The 22,732-nt window shown below is 41.3% G+C and overlaps 1 protein-coding gene across 1 annotated transcript; it reads left to right on the top strand.

Annotated features, from left to right (window-relative positions):
• The first annotated feature begins 6,713 nt into the window (after window positions 1-6,713).
• Window positions 6,714-21,445, top strand: BTNL2 (butyrophilin like 2). Its single transcript, XM_081517409.1, has 9 exons — window positions 6,714-6,792; window positions 9,559-9,906; window positions 11,935-12,216; window positions 13,741-13,761; window positions 17,055-17,402; window positions 18,502-18,783; window positions 19,457-19,555; window positions 20,644-20,700; window positions 21,441-21,445. The coding sequence occupies exons 1-9, from the start codon at window positions 6,714-6,716 to the stop codon at window positions 21,443-21,445; spliced, it is 1,521 nt and encodes a 506-aa protein (XP_081373535.1).
• Window positions 21,446-22,732: the final 1,287 nt, after the last annotated feature.

The raw sequence follows: 22,732 nt of genomic DNA on the forward strand, positions 1-22,732 counted from the left end.
TGCTTTGGGGAACATTAGACCCATGACTCAGCATTTGGGTGGGCACCTCAGAACTCTGTCAGTGCTTTAATTCAGAAAACAAACCAAGCAGACAGTAGACTGACAGACAGCTCAGCCACCGGGATATGAGAGTTGACTTTTTTTTTCCTTTTGCTGGAGAGAACTCTACATTTTAAGGCCCATTGCTAAGGGACTCCATAAAGTAATTATTGTCTTTCTTGTGAGTTCACCTGACAACTCTTGAAGTAGATTTTGTACCAGGTCCCCCAAATAGAAACTGACAGTGATCACCTGAATTTCTCTGAATTCATAGCAAGACTCCTGATGTCCTCTCACAATAATCCTTTTCCTTTTTTCTTATTTTCATTTATCTCCTTTATTGCTTTAGTTTCCCTTCTTTCCAAGACTCCATACTCCCAATAATGAAGCCTAAGACCTAAATAGGGATTTTGTTTCACAGTTATATTCTCATCCTACCCTTTTAGGATTATTTTAATGTGAGTAGTGCATATCCAAAGAAGCCTGCCCAAATTTATAGCAAACCTAGAATTTAAATCTCAGGCACCCTAAGCTCAGGGCTCCTTTTGTCATCTACTAGCTGAGAGAGTCATGAATGTGTATCATACAGGACAGCCGCGTCTTGGGGAGAAACGATCTGGAGTGAATTAGATTTTGAACAAAAGCCCTTGGGGGCAGACAGTGAACGGGTTTCTTCTGCCCTCTCGTGGTCATATCGGTGAATTACACCCTTTCCTTCTATTCCTGCCTTCTCTGAATCCTCCTTTTTCCCGCTTTCCTCAGTGTTATGAGCCTTTGTTTTGTTTTCATGCCCTTCTCTTTCAAACACCAGCATGTCCCTACACAAAATGAACAACCACAATACACAGCATAATTGACGGCACAGTTCTTATTCCAAAACTGGTGTCCCCTTGAGAAAGCATACGTAAGGGCTTTTTGTGAAGAGATGCGTAAAATTCTAAGCAGAGCTTATTTTAAGTGGTCAGTGGATACTAATGTGTCTGATCACTAACACAACACAAAGACAAGTCCTAAAGTCCTGGGAAAATCCCACCACTTCACATACCATCAAGATGATACAGAACGTGTGTAACAAATAGATTTTCACACTGCAAAATTGAGTGTGAAAAAATAAAGTTCTATTTTCCTATTACTGATCCAAAATTTTATGTCAAGCCCTATCATGTCTTAGAGCAAAGGTATCAATCTAGTAATTTCCAGAATACTGCATGGCTTTCTTGGCAATTAATAATTTAAAAGCAGCCCTCGGCCCAGGCTTATTTCAAGTCCCCAGGCAGGAGGTGGTGCCAGACTGCTGGAGAAGGCAGTCCTCATATTTACAGTGTTGACTCCCACTGTAAGTCATGGTCACACCGCCCTGGTTGTCCCTGTCCTTCCCGTATGGGTGATGATGACTGTTGTATCCATGCCATCACTCTCCTCTTGCTGTATCATCCATGCCAGCATTTGAGGCAGTAATCTTTCATCCTAAGAGTTGAATCTTCCAGGGTCCACCTCTTCTTGCTTCGAGTAGCTTTCCCTCTGCTGTTGCTCTTTGGGGCTGTTGTTGGAGAGACACGCCTGTGGCATCACTGCCATTCTGGGAACCAGAGGCAAAGTGGGGCAGCGTCCCCTCCACCCTCATTGAGAGAGAGAAATGGGATAAAGGAGTTTTCACCAAGGTTTAATTACTTTTTTTCTCCTCTTCAAACCCCTCATTCTTCACCATGAGAAAGGTCTTTTCTGCACTAAAGATTGAAGGAAAAAAATTGTTCATTAAGAAGAGCAATCTCAAGTTAGGCGGCCCAAATATGGGTGGACCTTACCAGCGGAGAGGAAGAAACTTCAGGAAAAAAAATTCACTTAAATGCTTTTGCATAGTAATGTTGCATATGCTTATATTTTACATTGAAATGAATATTTACAGTTGAATTGTCTTGGAGAACTTTTTAATTCTTAAGAAGCCATATCTTGGAGATACTGTGGGGTGTGATTCCAGACCACCACAATAAAGCGAATATTGCAATAAAGTGAGTCACACAAAGTTTTTGGCTTCCCAGAGCTTGTAAAAGTTACATTTATATTCTGCTGTAGTCTATTCAGTGTGCAATAGCATTATGTCTAAAAAGCTATGTATCTTAATTAAAAATACTTTATAACTAAAAAATGCTAGCTATCACCTGTGCCTTCTGTGAGTGGTGGGAGTAACATCAAAGCTCACTGACCACAGATCACCACCCAAATATAATAATAATAAATACTGGAAGAATAATCAAGCTGTGACATGGAGACATGAAGTGAGCAAACGCTGTTGGGAAAATGGCGCCAACAGACTTTGTTAGCTTAGGGTTGCCACAAACCTTCAATCTGTTTAAAAAATGCAATCCTGGGAAGCATGATTAAAGAAAGTATGCTTGTATCTGCAGATCCCAGCAATACTTGCATCTGATTCAAAGAATGGACTTCAGGGGAACTTAGAGGAAAATCTAAGTTAAACCAATGTGCGCGCGCGCACACACACACAGACACACACACACACAACTGAATGTGCCTATAACTTCCCTCATTACAATTTTTGTGCCTAAACATAGTATTGAAAAGCTTTTTAAATTTCTTTGGTTCAATGTCTGTAATAATTAAGCTCTTTATTACCCATCAAAGGGAGATAAAGAACCAAGGTTAAAAGAGCAATAAACTAGCACGGAGAGACCTTGGCCTGGTGCTCTGTTCCTGGAGAAGGTAGTTCCTGTCTCTGGGCCTCTGTCTTCTCATCATTAGAAGAGGGGAAGGATACTCAATATCAGTCTTGCTTCTAAATTTAAGCCTCGTGTGCACTGTTTTGTGGAGACCTGACACTGGGCGAGAGTCCTTGACGTGTGGGGAGGTAGAGGGGCTGTCTAGACAGACGGCCAGCCTGAGGTGCTGTGAGGACCTGCCAAGATGGCCCAGACAGGACGTTAGATGGGGCCTGGCTTTCTGGGAAAGTGTGAGGAGTGTAAACGCTACAGTTTGGTCTGCAGATCTGAAGAACTCATAACTAAACCCAGTCAAAGTTCACTTGCCACCCGAGTTTCACTTTTCAAAGGATTACAGCTAGGAGGTGAAGATGTGATTCTGACTGGAGTTTCATCTTCAGGGATTTGGCTTTTCCTTCAGTTTGGGGGAGGCGGCTTAACACCTCCTTCACCCAAAGCCCAGGAGACCAGGGGTCGCCTCCTCCCCCTTTGACTGTGCCTCCATTCTTGCTCCAGTCAGCACTTCAGGCTCTGACCTGTCTGTGGAACCTGCTCTGTGGATGAAGGGTACACCTGAGACCAGGTGAGGAGAAACCCCAGCAGCCCCCTGCCTTCACCCCGAAGGAAAGAGGGAGACACGTGAGTGGGCTGGAGAGTCCCTGGGGGGGGGGATGAGGATGGGGGAGTCGCCTAAGATGAGGAAGCAGGGCATGGAGACCCCTGGCAGGGACACTCTGCCACTTGTTGTAACACCCCCTACTCATATTTTATACTCACCCCACCCTATGTTTTTCAAAGTGCTGCCATAGCGTATTTGAGCCTCACAATACTGCAGTGAAGCAGGCTGGGTGAAGAAGGGGCTCTGGATTAAACCTCAGAAAACCAGGATCGTATTAGTCGTTTGTCTTGTCTGAAGCTGTGCTTGTGCCCCTGAGCCTCGCTTCCTTGTCTGTCACATGGTGATGATACAGCTGGAAAAATCTTAGGAATGATAGTCCCCTTCAGAGAGCAGAGAAAGCAGAGGTTCAAGAAATGAAGTGAGATTCTCAAGGTCATGGAGGTAAACACAAAGTCACCTGTTTCCAAGAAATCTCATGTTACTTTACTTTATAAAAATGTCACTCTATTTAAGTTTGTGTAGATAAATAGGCTTCAAACTTCATGAATTGATTTAATTCATTATTACCAGTTGATTGCTATGGTTACATGGCATTTTGAGAATTTAACTTTTGAGGTTTTTTACTGAAAAAAAAAAAAATCCTGTAACAACCCCTACTGTGTGGAAATTTGTAATTTTGTTTGGCCTGGATTTGAACAGTGCATACGTAGACCTTGAAATTTGGAATTGCTATTTACCCAGCGCCTAAGTACAAACTACCACTTATCATCTCATCTTAATAGTTACACTTTATCCAGAAAATGAAATGAAATATGGAATTTTAAGAATTTGATGAAACACATGCATACCCGATCATATCACTTGACAATATCCAAGTTTACCACATTTAATATCAATGGTGGTTTCAGGAGTCTTGGCTTACATTCAAATGGTAATACAGAGATGTCAAAAGCTTACGATTAAAATGCTTTGATTTAAAGCTTACAATGTAAGTCCAGTTATTCATTTACAAAAAAAAAAAAAAGTGTCAAAGATTTTCAGCACGCTGACAGAAGATGGTCTATGGCAGCTCTTTTCCTTGCCACTAGGATTCCCTAGTAGCTCAGTTGATAAAGAATCCACCTGCAATGCAGGAGACCCCGGTTAGATTCCTGGGTCGGGAAGATCCCCTGGAGAAGGGATAGGCTACCCACTCCAGTATTCTTAGGCTTCCCTGATGGCTCAGCTGGTACAAAATCCGCCTGCAATGCAGGAGACCTTGGTTTGATCTCTAGGTTGGGAAGATCCCCTGGAGAAGAGAAAGGCTACCCACTCCAATATTCTTGCTTGGAGAATCCCATGGACTGCAAAGAGTTGGACACGACTGAGCAGCTTTCACTTTCACGTTTTTTTCATTGACATTTGGGACCGGGTGATTCTTTGCTGTAGTGGCTTTCGTGTGCATTGTAGGATGCTTAGCAGCAATGGTGGCTAGTACTCATTATACGTCTCCCTCCCCATAGGTGTGACAACCAAAAATGTCTGCAGACATTGTCAAATGCCTTCCAAGGGCAAACTCTCCTCCCTCCCCACTGAAAACCCTGGTTTAAGGCATTTATTCTCCCTGTTTATACTATCTCACTAATCTCTTTCTGAGCGTCATTGAAGGTTAACATGCATTTCACAACTTTCTTCAAAAGCTTCCCTGGTTTGGACAGCTTTTTTTCCTAGAGTACTTTTGCCAGTTTTCTCTCTGCTTTCATCACATAAAGAGTCTAAAGGAACATAAACTTACAAACTGATTTGTAGCAAGTGTGGGTCTTTCTTAATTTGCCTCAGTGAGTGATGGTACTTGGCATGGATTTTGCAGGTTTTCTTAGCTTTTACTTGCTGGAACAACATGTTTCTGCTTTTCCCAGGAGGAGTTATGAAGTCAAGATGGTAATTTCCTTCCATCTGAGGGGACGTGACTGATCCTTTTCAAGCGGCAAACTACTACTCTTCCACGCTGTCTTCTACCCCTCAGCCTCATTTTCCATAAATATTTGACCACGCTTTCAGGTATTGTGGTTTTGTGACTGGGGTTGTATCACATTTTCTTGAGATATTTTAGATGAAAGGGGCTTCCCTGGTGGTTCAGGGATAAAGAATCTGCCAGCAATGGAGGAGATGCAGAAGACACAGGTTCCGGTCCCTGGGTTGGGAAGATCTTCTGGAGAAGGAAATGGCAACCCACTCCAGTATTCTTGCCTGGAAAAATCTCATGGACAGAGGAGCCCAGAAGGCTATAGTCCATGGGGGTCACAAAAGAGTTGGACACAACTTAGCGACTAAGCAACAACAAACATCAACAGTGCATCACTTTAGAAAGTAAACAGTCACAATACAGTAAAAATAACCTCCTGAAGCATTTGGTTCATCATCTCCATTTCAGATGAGTGTTGATTTTTCCTCCTGCTCTATAAAATCATATTGGCGTTAGTTTACGGGGGGAGAGAAGCAATAACTTATTGCTCTTGTGCAAGTTCTTATATTTGGTGCAAAGTTTTTCTTTCCATAAGATTCTTAACACAGCTGATAGACTAAATCTTAGATACCTTTCACCCTGACTGTTTCATTTTCCAAAACTAAATCTAGCATTTTAATCTTGGTAGTTTTAAAATATTTTAACTGTGTGGAAGTTATTTTTATGTTGTTGGTTACAAGAGGCATGTTGAGTTTGCCCATCTCTACCAATTAGGCTTTTTCATTTATTCATCTCTATTCATTTCTTCAAGATGATACAGAAAGATGATACTGAAAGGTTATTCAAGGTCATTTCCTTGGTCATCTTCTTCTGTATCACCATTTCCACTATTATTTTGTTTACTTTCCAAGGCATCCCCTTGTCCCGGTATTCTCCTGGTGATGGCTTCCTGGTTATGAGGCCTTCTCGCTCTTTCCTTTACATCCAGGAGACTGTAGAGATGAAGGACTTTGCAGGACAGACTGAAAGGGGAGGGGTGAGAAAAAGTAATTGAATACTGCTCCTTAATTCTGCATGCTCAGAATAGATGGACCTAGGAGACTTTTTTTAATCAAAGCATCATTGTCCCTTTAGCCCCAAAGATCTTTTCATTTCAATCAGAATTCTACCTTCAGTGCCCAAAATAGCATAAAGTACAACAGTGTAAGTAAGAGTTTGGAAATGATTGATAAATGCAGAGAAAGGGAGCCAAGCCCATTTCATCATTTGATTGTGGAAGATGTTGATGTTGGTTCCCTGTTACGTCTCCATAACTGCTGGAAACCACAGAAGCGCTTGTGTATTACAGCCACATTTAGGTACAGTTGTATTTTCTCTTGTGTTTACCCCAGGGAGGATGGTGGAGCTTCCTGGATACAGCCTGTCTGGTGTGTTTGCCTCCTTCTTCTTTATACTTCTCAGCATGAAGCAATCAGGTAGGATGCTCTTCTTCCCTTTACCATATATTCCAGTGTCTCAGAGGTCCAGTCTGGATGCCGACTTCCAAATTCAAAAGAGCTAGTGTAATATTAAGAGTGGGGATCCAGGGGTCAGAGCTCTTGTGTGCCACAAAGACCTCCTTCTCCTCCAGCTGTGTTATGTTTGGAAAGTTACTTGAATACCTTCTGCCTTAGTTTTCTCATCCTTAAGATAAGAATAACAATCTAACTGTATCTCATAGGCTCACATGGGCTTTAAGATTAAATGAAGCTGTACATGAAGAACATTGAATCAGCACCTGAAACATGGTGAATCATTCATTCTCCTGCTTCTATTCAGGATAGCTCTTTCAGGGCAAGAAAAGGGGCTGCTTCTTACCGATTAAACAGCGTAAAAATACATGGAAATAAGCTTGAAGGAGACTTTCAAGAAATGGGTTTGGAAATCTCAGTAGCTGAATTTTCTTGGTCGAAATATTTTACCTTAAAAAGGGATTGTGAAAATTCAAGGTCAGTGAGTAGCATCAGAGCCCCCAGTAAAATGCAGGATGGCAAGGTGGGAAAAAAGCATGGCACAGGACATCAGAAATCACAGGGTCCAGACAGAGGCTGCCAGGAGCTGTATGATGTGGTGAGGCTGCCCTCCTCTCTAGTGATGCACTTTCCTAAGCCGTAAAATTCACCCAGATGGCACGACTTCAGTTCTAGTGTTATGTTCAGATTTCATCAACAAAGAATACCAGCAGATATCCACCTATGTTCCATAGTGAGCACCATCAGCTTGATGCTGAGCAACAACTAAACAAGATGAAGTTCCTTCTTACGAGGTTTGGATCTGCACAGAGAAAGTGCATCTGGCCCTGGAAAATTTTAGGATGAGAAAAAAACATAATATACATGACATATGAAATTAAGAAGCATAGGAACATACAGAATTATGAAACATCTCTTCAATTTGTAGATAACAAGAGGTCAAACATGACTTAAAATTTTATTGGAAGGCTCAAACTCTTTATACTAATCACTACCCTTAACCCACAAAAAACATGCTTGCAAAAGCTGCATTTTACACAGCCCTAGTAATTGGAATATTTCAGAGAAAAACAAAACAACCCAAACTCACGTCCTTTGAGTCGGTGATGCCATCCAACCATCTCATCCTCTGTCATCCCCTTCTCCTCCTGCCCTCAATCTTTCCCAGCATCAGGGTCTTTTCCAATGAGTCAGCCCTTTGCATCAGGTGACCAAAATATTGGAGTTTCAGCTTCAACATCAGTTCTTCCAATGAACACCCAGGACTGATTTCTTTTAGGATGGACTGGTTGGATCTCCTTGCAGTCCAAGGGACTCTCAAGAGTCTTCTCCAACACCACAGTTCAAAAGCATCAATTCTTCGGCGCTCAGCTTTCTTAATAGTCCAACTCTCACATCCATACATAACTACCGGAAAAACAATAGCCTTGACTAAATGGACCTTTGTTGGCAAAGTAATGTCTCTGCTTTTTAATATGCTGTCTAGGTTGGCCATAACTTTCCTTCCAAGGAGTAAGCGTCTTTTAATTTCATGGCTGCAATCACCATCAGCAGTAATTTTAGAGCCCCCCAAAATAAAGTCAGCCACTGTTTCCACTGTTTCCCCATCTATTTGCCATGAAGTGATGGAACCGGATGCCATGATCTTAGTTTTCTGAATGTTGAGCTTTAAGCCAACTTTTTCACTCTCCTCTTGCACTTTCATCAAGAAAATCTTTAGTTCTTCTTTACTGTCTGCCATAAGGGTAGTATCATCTGCATATCTGAGCTTATTGATATTTCTCCCGGCAATCTTGATTCCAGCTTGTGCTTCATCCAGCCCGGCATTTCTCACGATGTACTCTACATATAAGTTAAATAAGCAGGGTGACAATATGCTCCTTTTCCTGTTTGGAACCAGTCTGTTGTTCCATGTCCAGTTCTAACTGTTGCTTCCTGACCTGCGTACAGGTTTCTCAAGAGGCAGGTCAGGTGGTCTGGTATTCCCATCTCTTTCAGAATTTTCCACAGTTTATTGTGATCCACACAGGACAAGACAAGAACAATTCTGAAAAGCTGAAAAATCTATTGAATAAATCTATTACCTAAAATTTAGGAAAAGTGATTACAATGTCAGTCATTAAAGTGAAACTGTTGTTGTTCAGTTGCTAAGTCATGTCTGACTCTTTTCATCCCCATGAACTGCAATACGCCAGGCTTCCCTGTCCTCCACTATCTCCCTGAATTTGCTCAAACTCATGTCCATTGAGTCAGTGATACCATCCAACTGTCTCATCCTCTGTGAAATTACTAACTATAAAATAAATCACTGTAAAATATAAAATAAACCACTAACTAATAAAGTTTTCAATTAGAAAATCAGTTTACACTTTAACTTATTTGAGAATAAAATCAGTGCAGAGATGGTAGTTTTAAAATCTTAAAGGTGAAGAAATTGAGATTGCAAATCAGTTTCTTGAGAATAATGGATTTCTCTCCAAACCACACAGCTGGTAAGTGACAGATTCAGCACGTGTCCTCAGGTTTTTGAGCTACCTGCTATTTTCAGTACACAAGATTATCTCTGTAACCACCAAACGTATGTATCATAATGTTGAGTTTCTTTAAAACATTGCAGATAAAACCTTCCTTCCTCCAGGTGCCCCTGTTTTGATAGAGTAGACATCCCAAAGCAATCGTACTGCTCCTCCAGGTGGCATTTCCCGATTCCTCTGTGTCACTCTTTTGTAGATGACTTTAGAGTGGTGGGTTCTGCCCATCCTATCCTGGCCATGGTGGGGGAAGATGCCCTCCTCACCTGTCAGCTCCTTCCCAAGAGGACCGCAATGCACATGGAGGTGAGGTGGTACCGCTCAGAGCCCGGCACTCCTGTGTTTTTGTATCGGGATGGAGATGAGGTAACGGAGATACAGATGGAGGAGTACAGAGGCCGAGTTGAGTGGATAGAAGACAGCATCACTGAGGGAAGCGTGACTCTGAAGATTCACAGCCTCCGGCCATCCGATCATGGGCAGTACTGGTGCCGTTTCAAAGACGACAATTACCTTGCAGAAACAAGCCTGCTGCTCCAAGTAGCCAGTGAGTATCTGGGGAAAGACATAGGCTCTCAGAAGGGGAAGTATATTAACTTGCATTAAGCTCATTTCCAGTTGAACAATTCTCTTTTAATCATGGAGGCAATTGCTGATGTCCAGTCTTCTGATTCATTTGGAGGCAAGTGGTTCTGTAGGCTTTAAAGTAAGCTCACTTATAAACAATTTCCCCAAGTTTAACTTACACAGTTTTGGCTATTCTTGAGGATTATTTAAAATTGATGACACATAGTCATTAGCAATTCTGCTGAGGCAAGAATTCATGCCATACGGCTTAGTGTGCAAAGGCAAGTCAGCTGCTGTGTGAGCGAGTCTAGCTGACAAGCCCAGCATCTCTGTCCTCTAAGTGTTAAGTTAGTTACTGTTAATTGCTCAGTCGTGCCCGACTCTTTGCGACCTCATGGACTACAGCCCACCAGGCTCCTCTGTCCATGAGATTCTCTGTTCTCTACTCAGCCTCAAATACACAGTCACTGAGATGTGAACTCACTGTTTGAGTAAGGCCGCCTTCAGTTAAAAAGCTAATGATGAGACTGCAGAGGTTAAGCATATTGCACGTTTATGGAAACTATGGATACTAGTGTTCAGTGAATTTGGGGCTCACAGATGATTTGGGGACATACCCATTGTGAGTGGCAAGGACCTGCATGATGCTTTTGTGTTAGGAAAGTGTTGGAAGAAAGAAATCGCACTGAAGAAAGGATCGCTCTGTGGAAAAACAAATATCTGAAAGTAATCGATCATATGGTTCCCTGGCAGGAGTAACTACTTCATGTGCTAAAGAGAAAATTGCTGTTGTCATTTAGTCACTAAGTCGTGTCTGACTCTTTTGTGACCCCATAGACTGTAGCCTGCCAGGCTCCTCTGTCCATGGGATTTCCTAGACAAGAATACTGGAGTGGGTTGCCATCTCCTTCTCCAGAGGATCTTCCCAACCTAGGGATTGAACCCATATCTCCTGTGTTGGCAGGCAGATTTACCTTTATCACTGAGCTGCCAGGGAAGCCCAGAAGAAAAAATTAGGCAAATCCATTTACCTTATCATGAAAATTGTTCTAAGGAGAATTTAACCTCTCTAGCTGATGCTGCTCTCTTCTTTGCTCCCCTACGAGGTTGATCTCCAACACCTTCTTTTTCTCAACACCTATGTGTGATTATTACTGTTATTAAGTTCAAGTTGACTTAAGATGGATGAAAAGAATCCATAAACGTCTGAGATATGGAGTGGGGAGGGCCCATACTAAGGCATTTCACTTTCAGGGACATCTGAAAAGAAGCCACGCATTTTCTAAGGCTCTGGGTGAAGAAAATCGGTCTCTGTTCTCAACAAGTGGTAGAGACAAAATTGTCATCTATGGAAAATAGAATCCCCTTTTTTGGGTTTGAGAGTTGTGTTGAATAGAGAAAGAATTTCATGATTATATAAAACTAGGATTCTCAAAAACATTTCCCATGGAATGAAATACTTAGATACAGAAAGTGCTCATGAGACTTCCCATTTTGCATACCCCGGGTTATCTATTTTCTCCCCCAGGTCACAACCACCAACAAAAGGAATGGAAAGAATATTCTCTCTGGAGAAGAGATCTCACTTTACAGTACATATTCTATTTAAATTGGAGTCAAGATATCATCCAACATGTCCAAGTGCCTGACACAATAATATTCAGATGAAAAAGGCAAAGTCTGTAGCACAAGGGAGTTCATGAGTACATTGTAACAAATCTTAGTGTGCAGGGCTAGAGACAGAAGCAAAACGTCATTATGTAACTCTTATTTTCCTGTCTGAGTCTGAATGAAAATAGTGTTCATATGCCAGAATTTAAAGATCTAGACTAAGGTATAAAGTGTATGTGAGCTCCAGTGTAAATGGGAGGAGGACTTGGGGCCACCTTTTGCTCCCCAGAGCCTTGAACTCCTACTCTCTCCCTATGAGCAAGGTCACCGGATTCCCAGCTCTGTGATTTGTGCCTCCCTGGGCTCCGGGACTCAGGGCTGTGTCTTTCTACCGCAGGTCTGGGGTCTGACCCTTACATCCACATGGGCGGATCTGTGGAAAGCGGACTCCAGCTTGTGTGCACTGCAAAAGGCTGGTTCCCAGAACCTCAGGTTTCCTGGCAAGACATCAAGGGAGAAAAGTTGCTGGCTTTCTCTCATCATAACTTCCAAGATGAAGATGGCTTGTTCTATGTAGAAAGCACTCTTGTGGTCAGGGATGCCTCTACAGAGACTGTGTCCTGCTTCATCCACAACCCCTCACTCGCCGAGGAGAAGGGCTCAGACGTCTCCATCCCAGGTCAGTGCTCTACCTCTAGGACCAAGATGCTCCCATTAGTAGGAAAGGTTGAAGGGACAGTTCTGTAGCACCTAATATTTTTTAATCAAGAAGAATATCTAATATTTAGTAATATGCATTGTGTGTGTGTGTGTTAGTTGCTCAGTCATGTCTGACTCTTTGCTACCCCATGGACTGTGGCCCGCCAAGCTCCTCTGTCCATGGAATTCTCCAGACAAGAATACTGGAGTGGGTTGCCATTTTCCTTCTCCAGGAGCTCTTCCTGACCCCGAGTCTCTTGCATTGCAGGTGGATTCTTTACCATCTGAGCCATCAGGGAAGCACAAATATGCATTAAAAACTATAAAACATTTATGGCTGAAGATATACATACACTATATAGCTATATTGTTAATGGCATTCCATTTATTTTTGGATTCTGCCTTTTCTTCTTTATTAATTTTCTTTTCTCACAAGTATGTGTTACACTGTGAAGGAAATACAACTATTCGTTCAACTGAAATGTATTTTTGCCAGTTACATTTAGGAACTTATCATCTGAAGATAATCAGAGATGGAGACAACTATTTACATAGTAATGCATCTTTTTTATAGCCTCATTTATAAATAGCAGCAAAAATAGCAGCCAGGAACCCAATACAACAGTGGAGTGTTAAGTGTCTTATGTTGCTATACATTATAACATTTATGAAAAACAGTATTTCAAATAATTTTAATGGTTGAAAATAGCTCCTGATGGACCATTTAAATGATAAAGATTATATCTATCTATCTATAAATAGACATTTCCAATCATTTAAAGATTATCGGCGTCAAGTAACTTAAAATTGCACTGAGACTTTTGGCACACCCTCTACATTTAGATATAAAGATGTAAGTACATAGCTATTTACATAAATGGTTGTAGGGAAAAAGTTAAATGGTATATGCTGCTGTTAAAAGGAGTAAAATATATATATATATATATAATTGCAAAGCATATATTAATATACCTCTCAGTTTGTAATTATGGGTGATAATTGTCTTTGTCCACATATTACAAAGGTACAAAAATATGCTCTTCATATATATGGAAAGGAGAGGGAGTGTCTAGGGGAAGGCACAGGACAGCTAGTGTGAGTTTCTAGTGTGAGGAAGCAGTGCCATCGTGATAACTGGCCCCACCCACCAGCTGCACCCTCTCACCCTGCTATTCTGTACCTGCTCTGCATCCCAAGGGGCCTGCATTTATAAAAAGAATATTATTGTTTCAATAAAATAAAATACGTTAAAGATAAGCAGAAACAAGCAGAATCATGGGGTGGTAAAATTAAGAACATTCTTGTTGTGCAGAGAAAGGGAAAAATAGCTGGACCACCAGGTGAAAAAAAAGTAATTATTTTTCTACATCTTATTTCTTTCTTATGAATCAACTGTTTCAAGAAAATGTAGACCTTGTATTTTTTGGAAGGGGGAGGAAATAGTTTCCCTCCTTTCTCTTAGAACAAATTCCTTGATATGTTATTCTCTTTTTTTTTTTTCCAGAAAAACTCCAAACAGAACTGGGTAAGCAGAGATGGTTGGTGTGTACGAGTGTTCATGAGCCTCTTCCCTCCCTCCACCCCTGAGGAAGGCGATGCTCCCTGGACAAAGCACACACAGGGAAGGCGACACCTGGTGACCCAGATGAGAAACTGGGGCGTGATCTTCCCAAGTCTCACCTTAGTGCCGGAGGGACCAGTAAAGTGCAGTCTCACGCAGGCACCTTTACACTGCATAACCTGCCACTTTCTGTGTCTGTGGGGACCCCCGTGAGCCCCAGATGGATACCTAAAATGGGCGCAGATGGAAGCTCTGCCCCACTGGGCGGGAGGAGAGGGAGTGTGTAGGGGACGGCACGGGACAGCTGGTGTGAGTTTCTGGTGTGAGTAAGCCATGCTGCCGTGATAACTGGAGGTCCTCACCCACCCACCGCCTGCACCCTCTTGCCCTGCTATGGTTTCTGCACCTGCTCTTGACCCCAGTGGGCCTGATCTCATCACTGTTGGGAGGAAGCTGTGACTTTCCTAGATGCAGCCTGGGACCCTGTGCTCAGGGTGGTCATTTTCCTCTTTTTCTTTACTTACTAGTCGGACTATAGGTATTATTTTATGGTACCTAAGATAAGTGATTTAACAATAACCAACTGATTTTTGAGCCTCTTTCAGTTTCTCCTTTGATGCCTTGTATCTTCCCCTCTTTCCTCCTTTCTGTGACCTCTTCTCTGAGCCTATAAAAACCAGTCTGCTACCTAGTTGCTCATTTTCTCCTTCCATCGATACCCTGCTGCATAAGTCACCTGCTACAGGAATATGTGTGAATGTATGTGTGGGTGCCTGTGTGCACGTTAGGTGAGTTTAAGCACACTTTTCAGCCCATACAGGAGTTTTCAAGGAAAATTAAGGTGGAGAGCACACCCCAAACTCTGCCAGAGTCTAGTGTGATACTTTGTACACCTTTGGGCCATAAAGATAAAGAGAAGGGCCTTGGGACAGTCAAAGGTAACTCCATAGACTGAGGAGATAAGATAACTCCCTAGACTGTGCCCTGATAAGCCTTACCTTCCAGCTCAAATCCCTTTCCTCCTGGGGCAGACAGAAAGCTTGGCTGGCAGAGCTTGTCAGTTACAGCTCAGAAAACCAAGCCAGTGTTGGGCAGGCTGACCCACATCTCTGTCCCTTAGGAAGATCCTCTCATTCCTCTGAGTTATTTGAATCAAAATGACACTCTCCTTGGAGACCCAGCACACAAAGTACAGTCTGATCTCCTGTTGTTTCTAAGTGGTGAAAACCTTCTGAGACCAAAGATAAATAAGCTGAAAAGACCAGAATTTCCCTTGGCTCTGCCCTCAGGAGCCTTGAGGATGAGCTGGTAATAGAGAGGAGATCAGGGAGTTCAAAGCTGCCACTGTGTTGTTAGAGCTTGTGACTTAGAGCTCAGGGGCTGCTGGCAAACCAAGATTTCTACAGAAGTCCTGAAACTGAAATCCTACTTCCTACTCTGGCAAATGTTATTGGTTGTAAAAATAATAACTAATTTTTTGAAATGATAATCACATGCCCAGCATGATGCTAAATGATTTTGGGGAATTATTTTTTTTTTCCTCCAATAATTTAAAAGGTGAATAGATTAATCATCATTTTGCAGTTGGGAAATAATCAGTTTTAGCTCTTAATTACCAATCTCTGGTAGGACAATCTAGTTTGAGGCTTGATATGTACCACAACTCATGGATAGGAGAAAAAAAAAAACCTCATATAGATAACAGAGATGAGGAAATAGTCTGCTTTATTTCTAAGACACATGGATGGAGAAATAGCAGCAAATTAACTCCTAGCTCTATTTTTCCTGACTCCTACTTTTGTGTTTAGATTTTAACAGGTACATATAAAATAGAAATAATATGTTTTAGGTAAAATTGCAAAACAAAGCAAACAACATGCTGGAAATAACAGGAAGACAAATTTTATCAAGGATAGAACAGAATAATCTGAAAGTTAGAATTATGTTTCTAGAGAAGTACTTAGAAGATTACCTTTGAAATACATAATGAGGACATTTTGCCTTTGATCATTGATTCTTCACCCAAACAAGTTGCAACATTATGCCTGGATTTTTATTATAAATTATCATTTTGTTGTTTAGTTGCTAAGTAGTGTCCAACTTTTTGCAGCCCCATGGACTGTGGCCCACCAGGCTCTTCTGTCCGTGGGATTTTCCAGGCAAGAATACTGGGCAAAATTCTAGGCAAAAACAACATTATAAGATCATTATAACATTTTTCAAGATCACCCGAGAACACTGACTAGTGTATGTTTAGAGCTCCACATATGTAGGACCTTGGGGCACTGAAATATGATGACTGGATCTCTTATAAGGTATTATAAAACAAGCTGGGGGGGTTCTTCATATTTCATTACTAAAAAGCCACCTCATTTTCATTTCCTTCCCATTATCAAGGTCTATAATGAGATTGGCTCCAATAACCTCAGGTCTTGAATCTCTTGCCTCACTCACACTGCATTGGCATCATTGTAATCCTTTTTATATGGATTATTTTGTTTGAAAGTGAGTCGCTCAGTCATGTCTGACTCTTTGCGATCCCATAGACTATACAGTCCATGGAATTCTCTAGGCCAGAATACTGGAGTGGGTAGCCGTTCCTTTCTCCAGCGGATCTTCCCAACCCAGGGATCAAACCCAGGTCTCCCAAATTGCAGGTGAATTCTTTACCAGCTGAGCCACAAGGGATGTCCAAGAATACTGGAGTGGGTAGCCTATCCCTTCTCCAGGGGATCTTCCTAACCCAGGAATTGAACCAGGGTCTCCTGCACTGCAGGAGGATTCTTTACCAACTGAGCTATCAGGGATGGTTTAGCTCCAGTCAAACCTTTTTATTTTGATAGTGACATATTTGTCTTGTACTATAAGAAGCTGAGACATACCCAGATTAAGAAGTAGTTTAAGGTCATGCAAATTTGAAATGATAAAATGTTAACTTGATTTTAATTGCAAATTATTTTCTTATGGGTCTATAAACTGAATAAGATTATAGGAAAGGGCTGCAGGTGTGGGTTTAATTAATGATAATTAATTAATTAATTCCATCTTCAGATGGAACCATGGGATGGTTCTGCCTTGCACAGGGGCAACCTCTATCCTGATACGACCAAATCTCCACCTCTGTAAAGGATAACTTTGAACCTCAGGCCCCTCTGGGATGCCCCTGTGTCCTTAACACTACCTGAGATGTTCTTGTGGATCACACTATTTGCTCCGGTTTGAATCTTCCTTTGTGTTTTGTCTGCTGTATTTAACAGCTTCCTTAAAAGTGATTGGACCTTCCCAGCCCATCCTTGTTAGAGTGGGAGAAGACATACAGTTAACCTGTTCCCTGGCCCCAAAGACTGACGCGCAGAGCATGGAGGTGCGATGGGTCCGATCCCACCGTCATCCTGCTGTTTACGTCTATATGGATGGGGCCCATGTGGCTGGAGAGCAGATGGCAGAGTATCGGGGGAGGACTGCGCTGCTGAGTGATGCTATGAGTGAGGGGAGGCTGACCCTGCAGATAAATGATGCCAGGACTTCAGATGATGGGAAGTACCAGTGCCTTTTTGAAAAAGACGGGGTCTACCAGGAGGCCGATTTGGATCTGAAGATCATAGGTAAGGATTCTAGACAGATGTTCTGAATTCAATGTCTGTTCCTACTGCTTTTAACTTGCTGGGTCCTGGAAAATTTCTCTGGCACTGGAAATTTTCTTAATGTGCATTCATTCATCAAATGTATAGTAAATTCTCCCACGAGCGGGAGCTGTCATAAATACATAACGTCCACGAACTCAAATGGACCAGACCTAATTCTTTGTGTGTAGAATTTGTATCCTTCCCAGGGTCTCCATAAAGTGGCCATACCTCTAGTGAAATGTGAGATTCTTACTCCATAATGACACAGAACTCATTATTTCAGTGTGTTACTAAAATATTGGGAAAGATATAGTTATTAGGAAACATGGTAATTTGAAGGTTAAACTGTTGGGTTGGCGAAAAAGTTCGTTCGAGTTTTTCCATCATGTCTTAACAGAAAAACCCAATGAACTTTTTGGCCAACCCAACAGATCCACCATATAAGAAAAAAAATAAAAATATTGACAGTATTGGCAGGGATGGAGGAGGGACAAAATCACTCCCCGCATGGTGATTTCCCTCCGTCTATGTTTGTGGGTGAAAACTGGTTTTTCTAAGGTTGGCAACTGCCATTAAGGACATCGCCTAACTCACAGATAATCTGTTTCTCCCAAGGGTGGTGTACTCAAATTAATAAATATGTTTAGAAAACATCCATGGGAGCACACGTTAACAAGTTTAGTGAACCCCATCATTTTCTGCCATTGGAAACATATATTTATCAGATTTTATTCTTTGAGAATATTCTCCTATCCATCTTTCTGACCATGTTGATTCATGACCTCATCAGAGTTAATTTTTGGGGTGTAGAAGAATAAAAATTGGATTTGAAATTTATTGCATCCCTTAATCTGTCCCAGAATGATTTTAGGAATACAAAACATAAAAATATGCAAACAAAAGGAGACAAAGGCTCAAGCTAGTCTCATTCCTAAGTGGCATATAAACTTCTCTTACCCCCATAAGCTTCGTTTTCTGCTCCAAGTCTCTGAACCCCTCTCTCCCCTCATAGTGAAATCACTGACTATGTAATCACTTGCAGAGACTCTCAGTTGCCTTCTTTGATCTTTATTCCCAGGTCTGGGTTCTTCCCCTCAGATCTCCATGGAGGGACTGAAGGATGGAGAAGTAAAGCTAATGTGTGCTTCAGAAGGCTGGTTCCCACAGCCCCATGTGCAATGGAGGGACGTGGAAGGGAACACAATACCATCATTTTCCCAGGACCTGACTCAAGGCAACCAGGGGCTATTCCAAGTGGAGGCATTTCTATTGGTCACAAACAGCTCTGTTGTGAATGTGACCTGCTCCATCAGCAACCCCCTTCTCGGTGAGGAGAAAAACACAACTTTTTCTACTCCAGGTTAGTGATTCCATGTGCTCCTCTCAGCTTTGTGAATTAAATACGAAGACCAACCGAGACTTACTCATTTTACTGCTTTTCTATTTTTTTTTTCTTTTCTGATGTAGTCTATTGCTATCTCTTGCAAAGCTGGTCTCCAAGACATCTAGAGATTCTACTCTTTTGAGCTTCTCCCTGAAATCCCCCACTAAAGCCATAAGGTTATGTGGTTGCATCATCAGCTACTAAATTCCAAGAATTGACTCTATCATCACTGTATCTACAATCTCTTTTCTTCCGATGCAAAAACATTGACATCACTTCCCTCTGTCCCTCCTGACAGGTTTTCTTCCAGATTAGAAATTAATTTTCCATAGCACCATTTTCATGGCTGCAGGTTCAGTACATTTATCTTTTTGCCACTCTTGTTATTCCAGTGATTGTGGTGATGATGGAGTTGGAAAAGAGAAGGGGGAGAAATGTGTGTGTTCCTGAGAGGAGCTAATTGGAAAGCTAGCATGAACCTCTAGTCTCTCCTCGGCTTCTGCAGAGCAGGGAGCAGCAGACCAACTTTCTTCTTGACAGGACCAATTCTCATCCTCCTCTGCAGCCTGGGAGCTGCTCAGATGAAAAGAATGATCCTGAAATTCTCCCAGGGTCAGGATTTAATGTGGTTCTGGGGCTTCCATTTCAGAGTCTGGGATGATTTGTTCATGGAAGATCCTGCTGATTTGGGGATTGCTTCTTCCTCTTGGAGTTGTAGGCTTGATCTGGAGGAAGAGCTGCAGAAAAGGTGAGTTAGGAGAACAGAAACAGCGTGCAGCAGGCTTTGCAGTGGGAGCCTTTTCAGCAGACACTGAAGCACAGAGGCGTCCAGCGGATATTTAGTAATTAAGGAAACATGAGAGTCCATGGCTTACATGCGTGTAATTGAGGATCAGTGTTGAACGAGATCAATTTACAGTAATAAGAGAAGCAAAAGGAATAAAAGATAATAATTTAACCTCCCAGTGCACATTCCCAGGTGATCTAGTGGAGGGAGAGGCAGAAGAAAAAGTGGCATAGACATCCTTGTTCTGATGCTGAGACTTAACTGGATTTTGTCGGCATGAACTGATTTCACTGAGATCATTAAAATACGGTGATTTACTTATTGGTTTTCCTTGCTCTGAAGGAAGGGCTTCTCATATACTGGTGATTTTGTGAGCCCTAGAAAGTTCTTCCACTTTAAATTTCTTAAGTCATCGTACCTTTTTTTCCCTGTTTGGATGTTAATCTCATGAAATTAGTATTTTAAAATATTCCTATGTTGGTTATTATCAGAATGGATTTTCTTTCTCTGCAGTGAATGAGACATTGGATTCAAAAACAGCTCACCCAGAACGAATCCTTTCTGAGGGAAACAAGCTTGCGGCCCACAGACAGTCACGCAGCCAGATGTCCTGCAACAATTTGACAGCCTCCTTCGCAAGCTGGGACAGGAGGGACTCGTCTCAGGAGGGTGGTACTGAGAGGCAGAGGTTAGGGATAGGACAGAATAGGCCTTGAGTGTTGCCAAGGACAGCGTCCTGAAGAAGTCATCTCTGTATTATCTGAGAATGTGTTCGGGCAATGGCTTGCTATGGAAATGAGTACTGGGCCATTTCCTCTCCTCTAAGCCTCCACTGCCTGAAGATATTTCTAGGGTAAGTTAGAATCTCCCTTGACTACACCTCTGGAGGCCTTTCCTTTTAGAACTTGAACAAGTGCCCTGTTTAAGGTGCATGAGTGCTCAGCTGTAAATTTTAGCACTGTGCCACCTGGGAAGCCCTATCTATACTTTCCCCCAATCTTCTTATCGAAATTCTGCACCCTCTTCTTTCTTTGATCTCCTAGTGTAAGTTCTTCTGACATCTTTCCTGCACCCAAAGGAGTCTCAGCAACACCTCCAAGGAAAACAATTACTCTGGATTCTGGGACCCAGGGTTATATTCTAAGTCCCAGTTCTTTTCTCTTTTCACCAACTACTAGAAGGGGACTCACACATTCACTCACTTACCTAATCAAGAGGATTCAACCTTACTCTGGTGTCATATCTGACCTGGAGACTTATACTTTCTGTGAACTGTCATATCCCAAGCTCTCTAATATCCTGCCTGCCGATCACAATCTGATATCTGATAACAAAAGACCTTTAGAAAAGAAAATCCAAAGGAAAATGCAACTTAGCCTAGAGGAGGAAGTGCAGGGAACAATCAAGTATCTGATTTGCATCCCTAGAAAGGTAACAATTATCCCAATGGGACTGAGAAAACAAAAAGATACAGTTAAAATAAGGAAGAGAAAATACAGCTAAATGTAAGGAGAAAAATCTGATCACTAAGATATAATCTTGAAAATGCCATAAAGTGTGTAATTTCTGCATCACACTTTTTCAGAAAGTTAATTGGTAGTGTGGAGTGAGGAAATTTTTCAGAAATACTAGTCCAAGAGGAAAATGTGTTACGTGTCATGTATATGAAAATGTCAATTTTAGTTTTAGAGTGCAAAAGCACACAATTTAAAATTAATACTTATAAAATAAACAGAAGTAATATGTACAAAACAAGGAATAAAATGCAATGGAAATAAAAAATATTTTAAATCACGGTGAATTAAAAAAGAGAAGCCACACATAGGAGAAGAAGGAATGTGAAAAAATTAAGATTTGGAAAAAGTCTTAAAATCTTCTGAGGTGAGAATGAGGAACACCTGCGAATGACAGACTGCTGCTTTCTAAGAAGGCAGACATCACGGTTTTCACTGTCTTTTGAAGATTATTCATCTGTGACATTCTGGAATTTTCTCTTTTGGATCATGGTATTTTTTTTTTCTGTATTTAAACTCAAATTTATATTTGAAGTTATGTACTGTAATATTGTAATATATAATATTATTCTTTCACAAGTATTTTCACACTTACACATAAAATTAATCATTTTAGTCATTTTAGAGTGTCTAATTCTTGTTGTTGTCTTAACTAAAAGGGAACCAAAAACCACAGTTTTCAGGGCTTTATTCAGATTCTGATTTTACAGTCTTTTGAAGAGAGAAATCTCAATGGCAGAATGCAAAACAGGAAAGATGCTATTACTAAGATGAGAAAGATACATAATTGCTGAAATGTTGTCTCAAATTTGAATTCAATTAAAATTAGGAAGGAATGTAATCAAAGTGTATTTAATTTTCCTAACCATTAAAGTTTTGTTTAAGGAAAAGAATAAAGTGTCCAAGACATTGGTATTTTTTCCATTCACAATAGGTGCAACATCATTAGTATTCAGTTCCAGAATATTTTGATCCAAAAGGAAACCCCATCGCCATTAAGCAATCATACACATTTTCCCCTCCCTCCAGCCTCTAGTCTACCTTGTTTCTATAAATTTGCCTATACTGGGTATTTCACATAAATGGAACCATAAAATACTGTGCATAGACTTTTTGTGTGTCTGTATTTCTTTCTTTTTTTTTTTTTACTTAGTGTAATGTTTTCAAAGTTCATCCACGTTGTCAAATATTCCAGTACTTCATTTCCCCTTTTTTTCATTAAAAGATTTTATTTTTTAACAGCTTTTTTCCCCCAGCTTTACAGCAAAATTGAGTGGAAGATCCAGAGTATCCCATATCCCTCCCCTCTCACCCTTTAGTTTCCTCTGTTATCAACAACTTACATTGGTGTGGTGCATATGTTATAACGTATGAACCGAAATCGATACAATACTTTCAGTTAAAGTCTAGGGTTTGTTTTTGTGTGATATATATATACATACATACATACACACACTCACACACACACATAGGCTTTCCTGGTAACTCAGAGGTGAAAGAATCTGCCTGTAATGTAGGAGCCACAGAAGATACGGGTTCAATCCCTGGGTGGGGAAGATCCCCTGGAGGAGGGCATGAAAACCCACTCCAGTATTCTTGCCTGGAGAATCCCATGGACACAGGA

Source organism: Giraffa tippelskirchi, chromosome 8, assembly GCF_054371585.1.
Source record: "Giraffa tippelskirchi isolate mGirTip1 chromosome 8, T2T-mGirTip1v1.2.pri, whole genome shotgun sequence".
In the NCBI taxonomy this organism is placed as follows: Eukaryota; Metazoa; Chordata; class Mammalia; order Artiodactyla; family Giraffidae; genus Giraffa; species Giraffa tippelskirchi.

Excerpts from the sequence above, each read along its gene's own strand:
- BTNL2 (XM_081517409.1), top strand. The coding sequence starts at position 6,714 with ATGGTGGAGCTTCCTGGATACAGCCTGTCTGGTGTGTTTGCCTCCTTC. Across the intron at positions 13,762-17,054 it reads AAAACTCCAAACAGAACTGG|CTTCCTTAAAAGTGATTGGA; the intron begins GTAAGCAGAGAT and ends TGTATTTAACAG. Across the intron at positions 17,403-18,501 it reads TTTGGATCTGAAGATCATAG|GTCTGGGTTCTTCCCCTCAG; the intron begins GTAAGGATTCTA and ends CTTTATTCCCAG.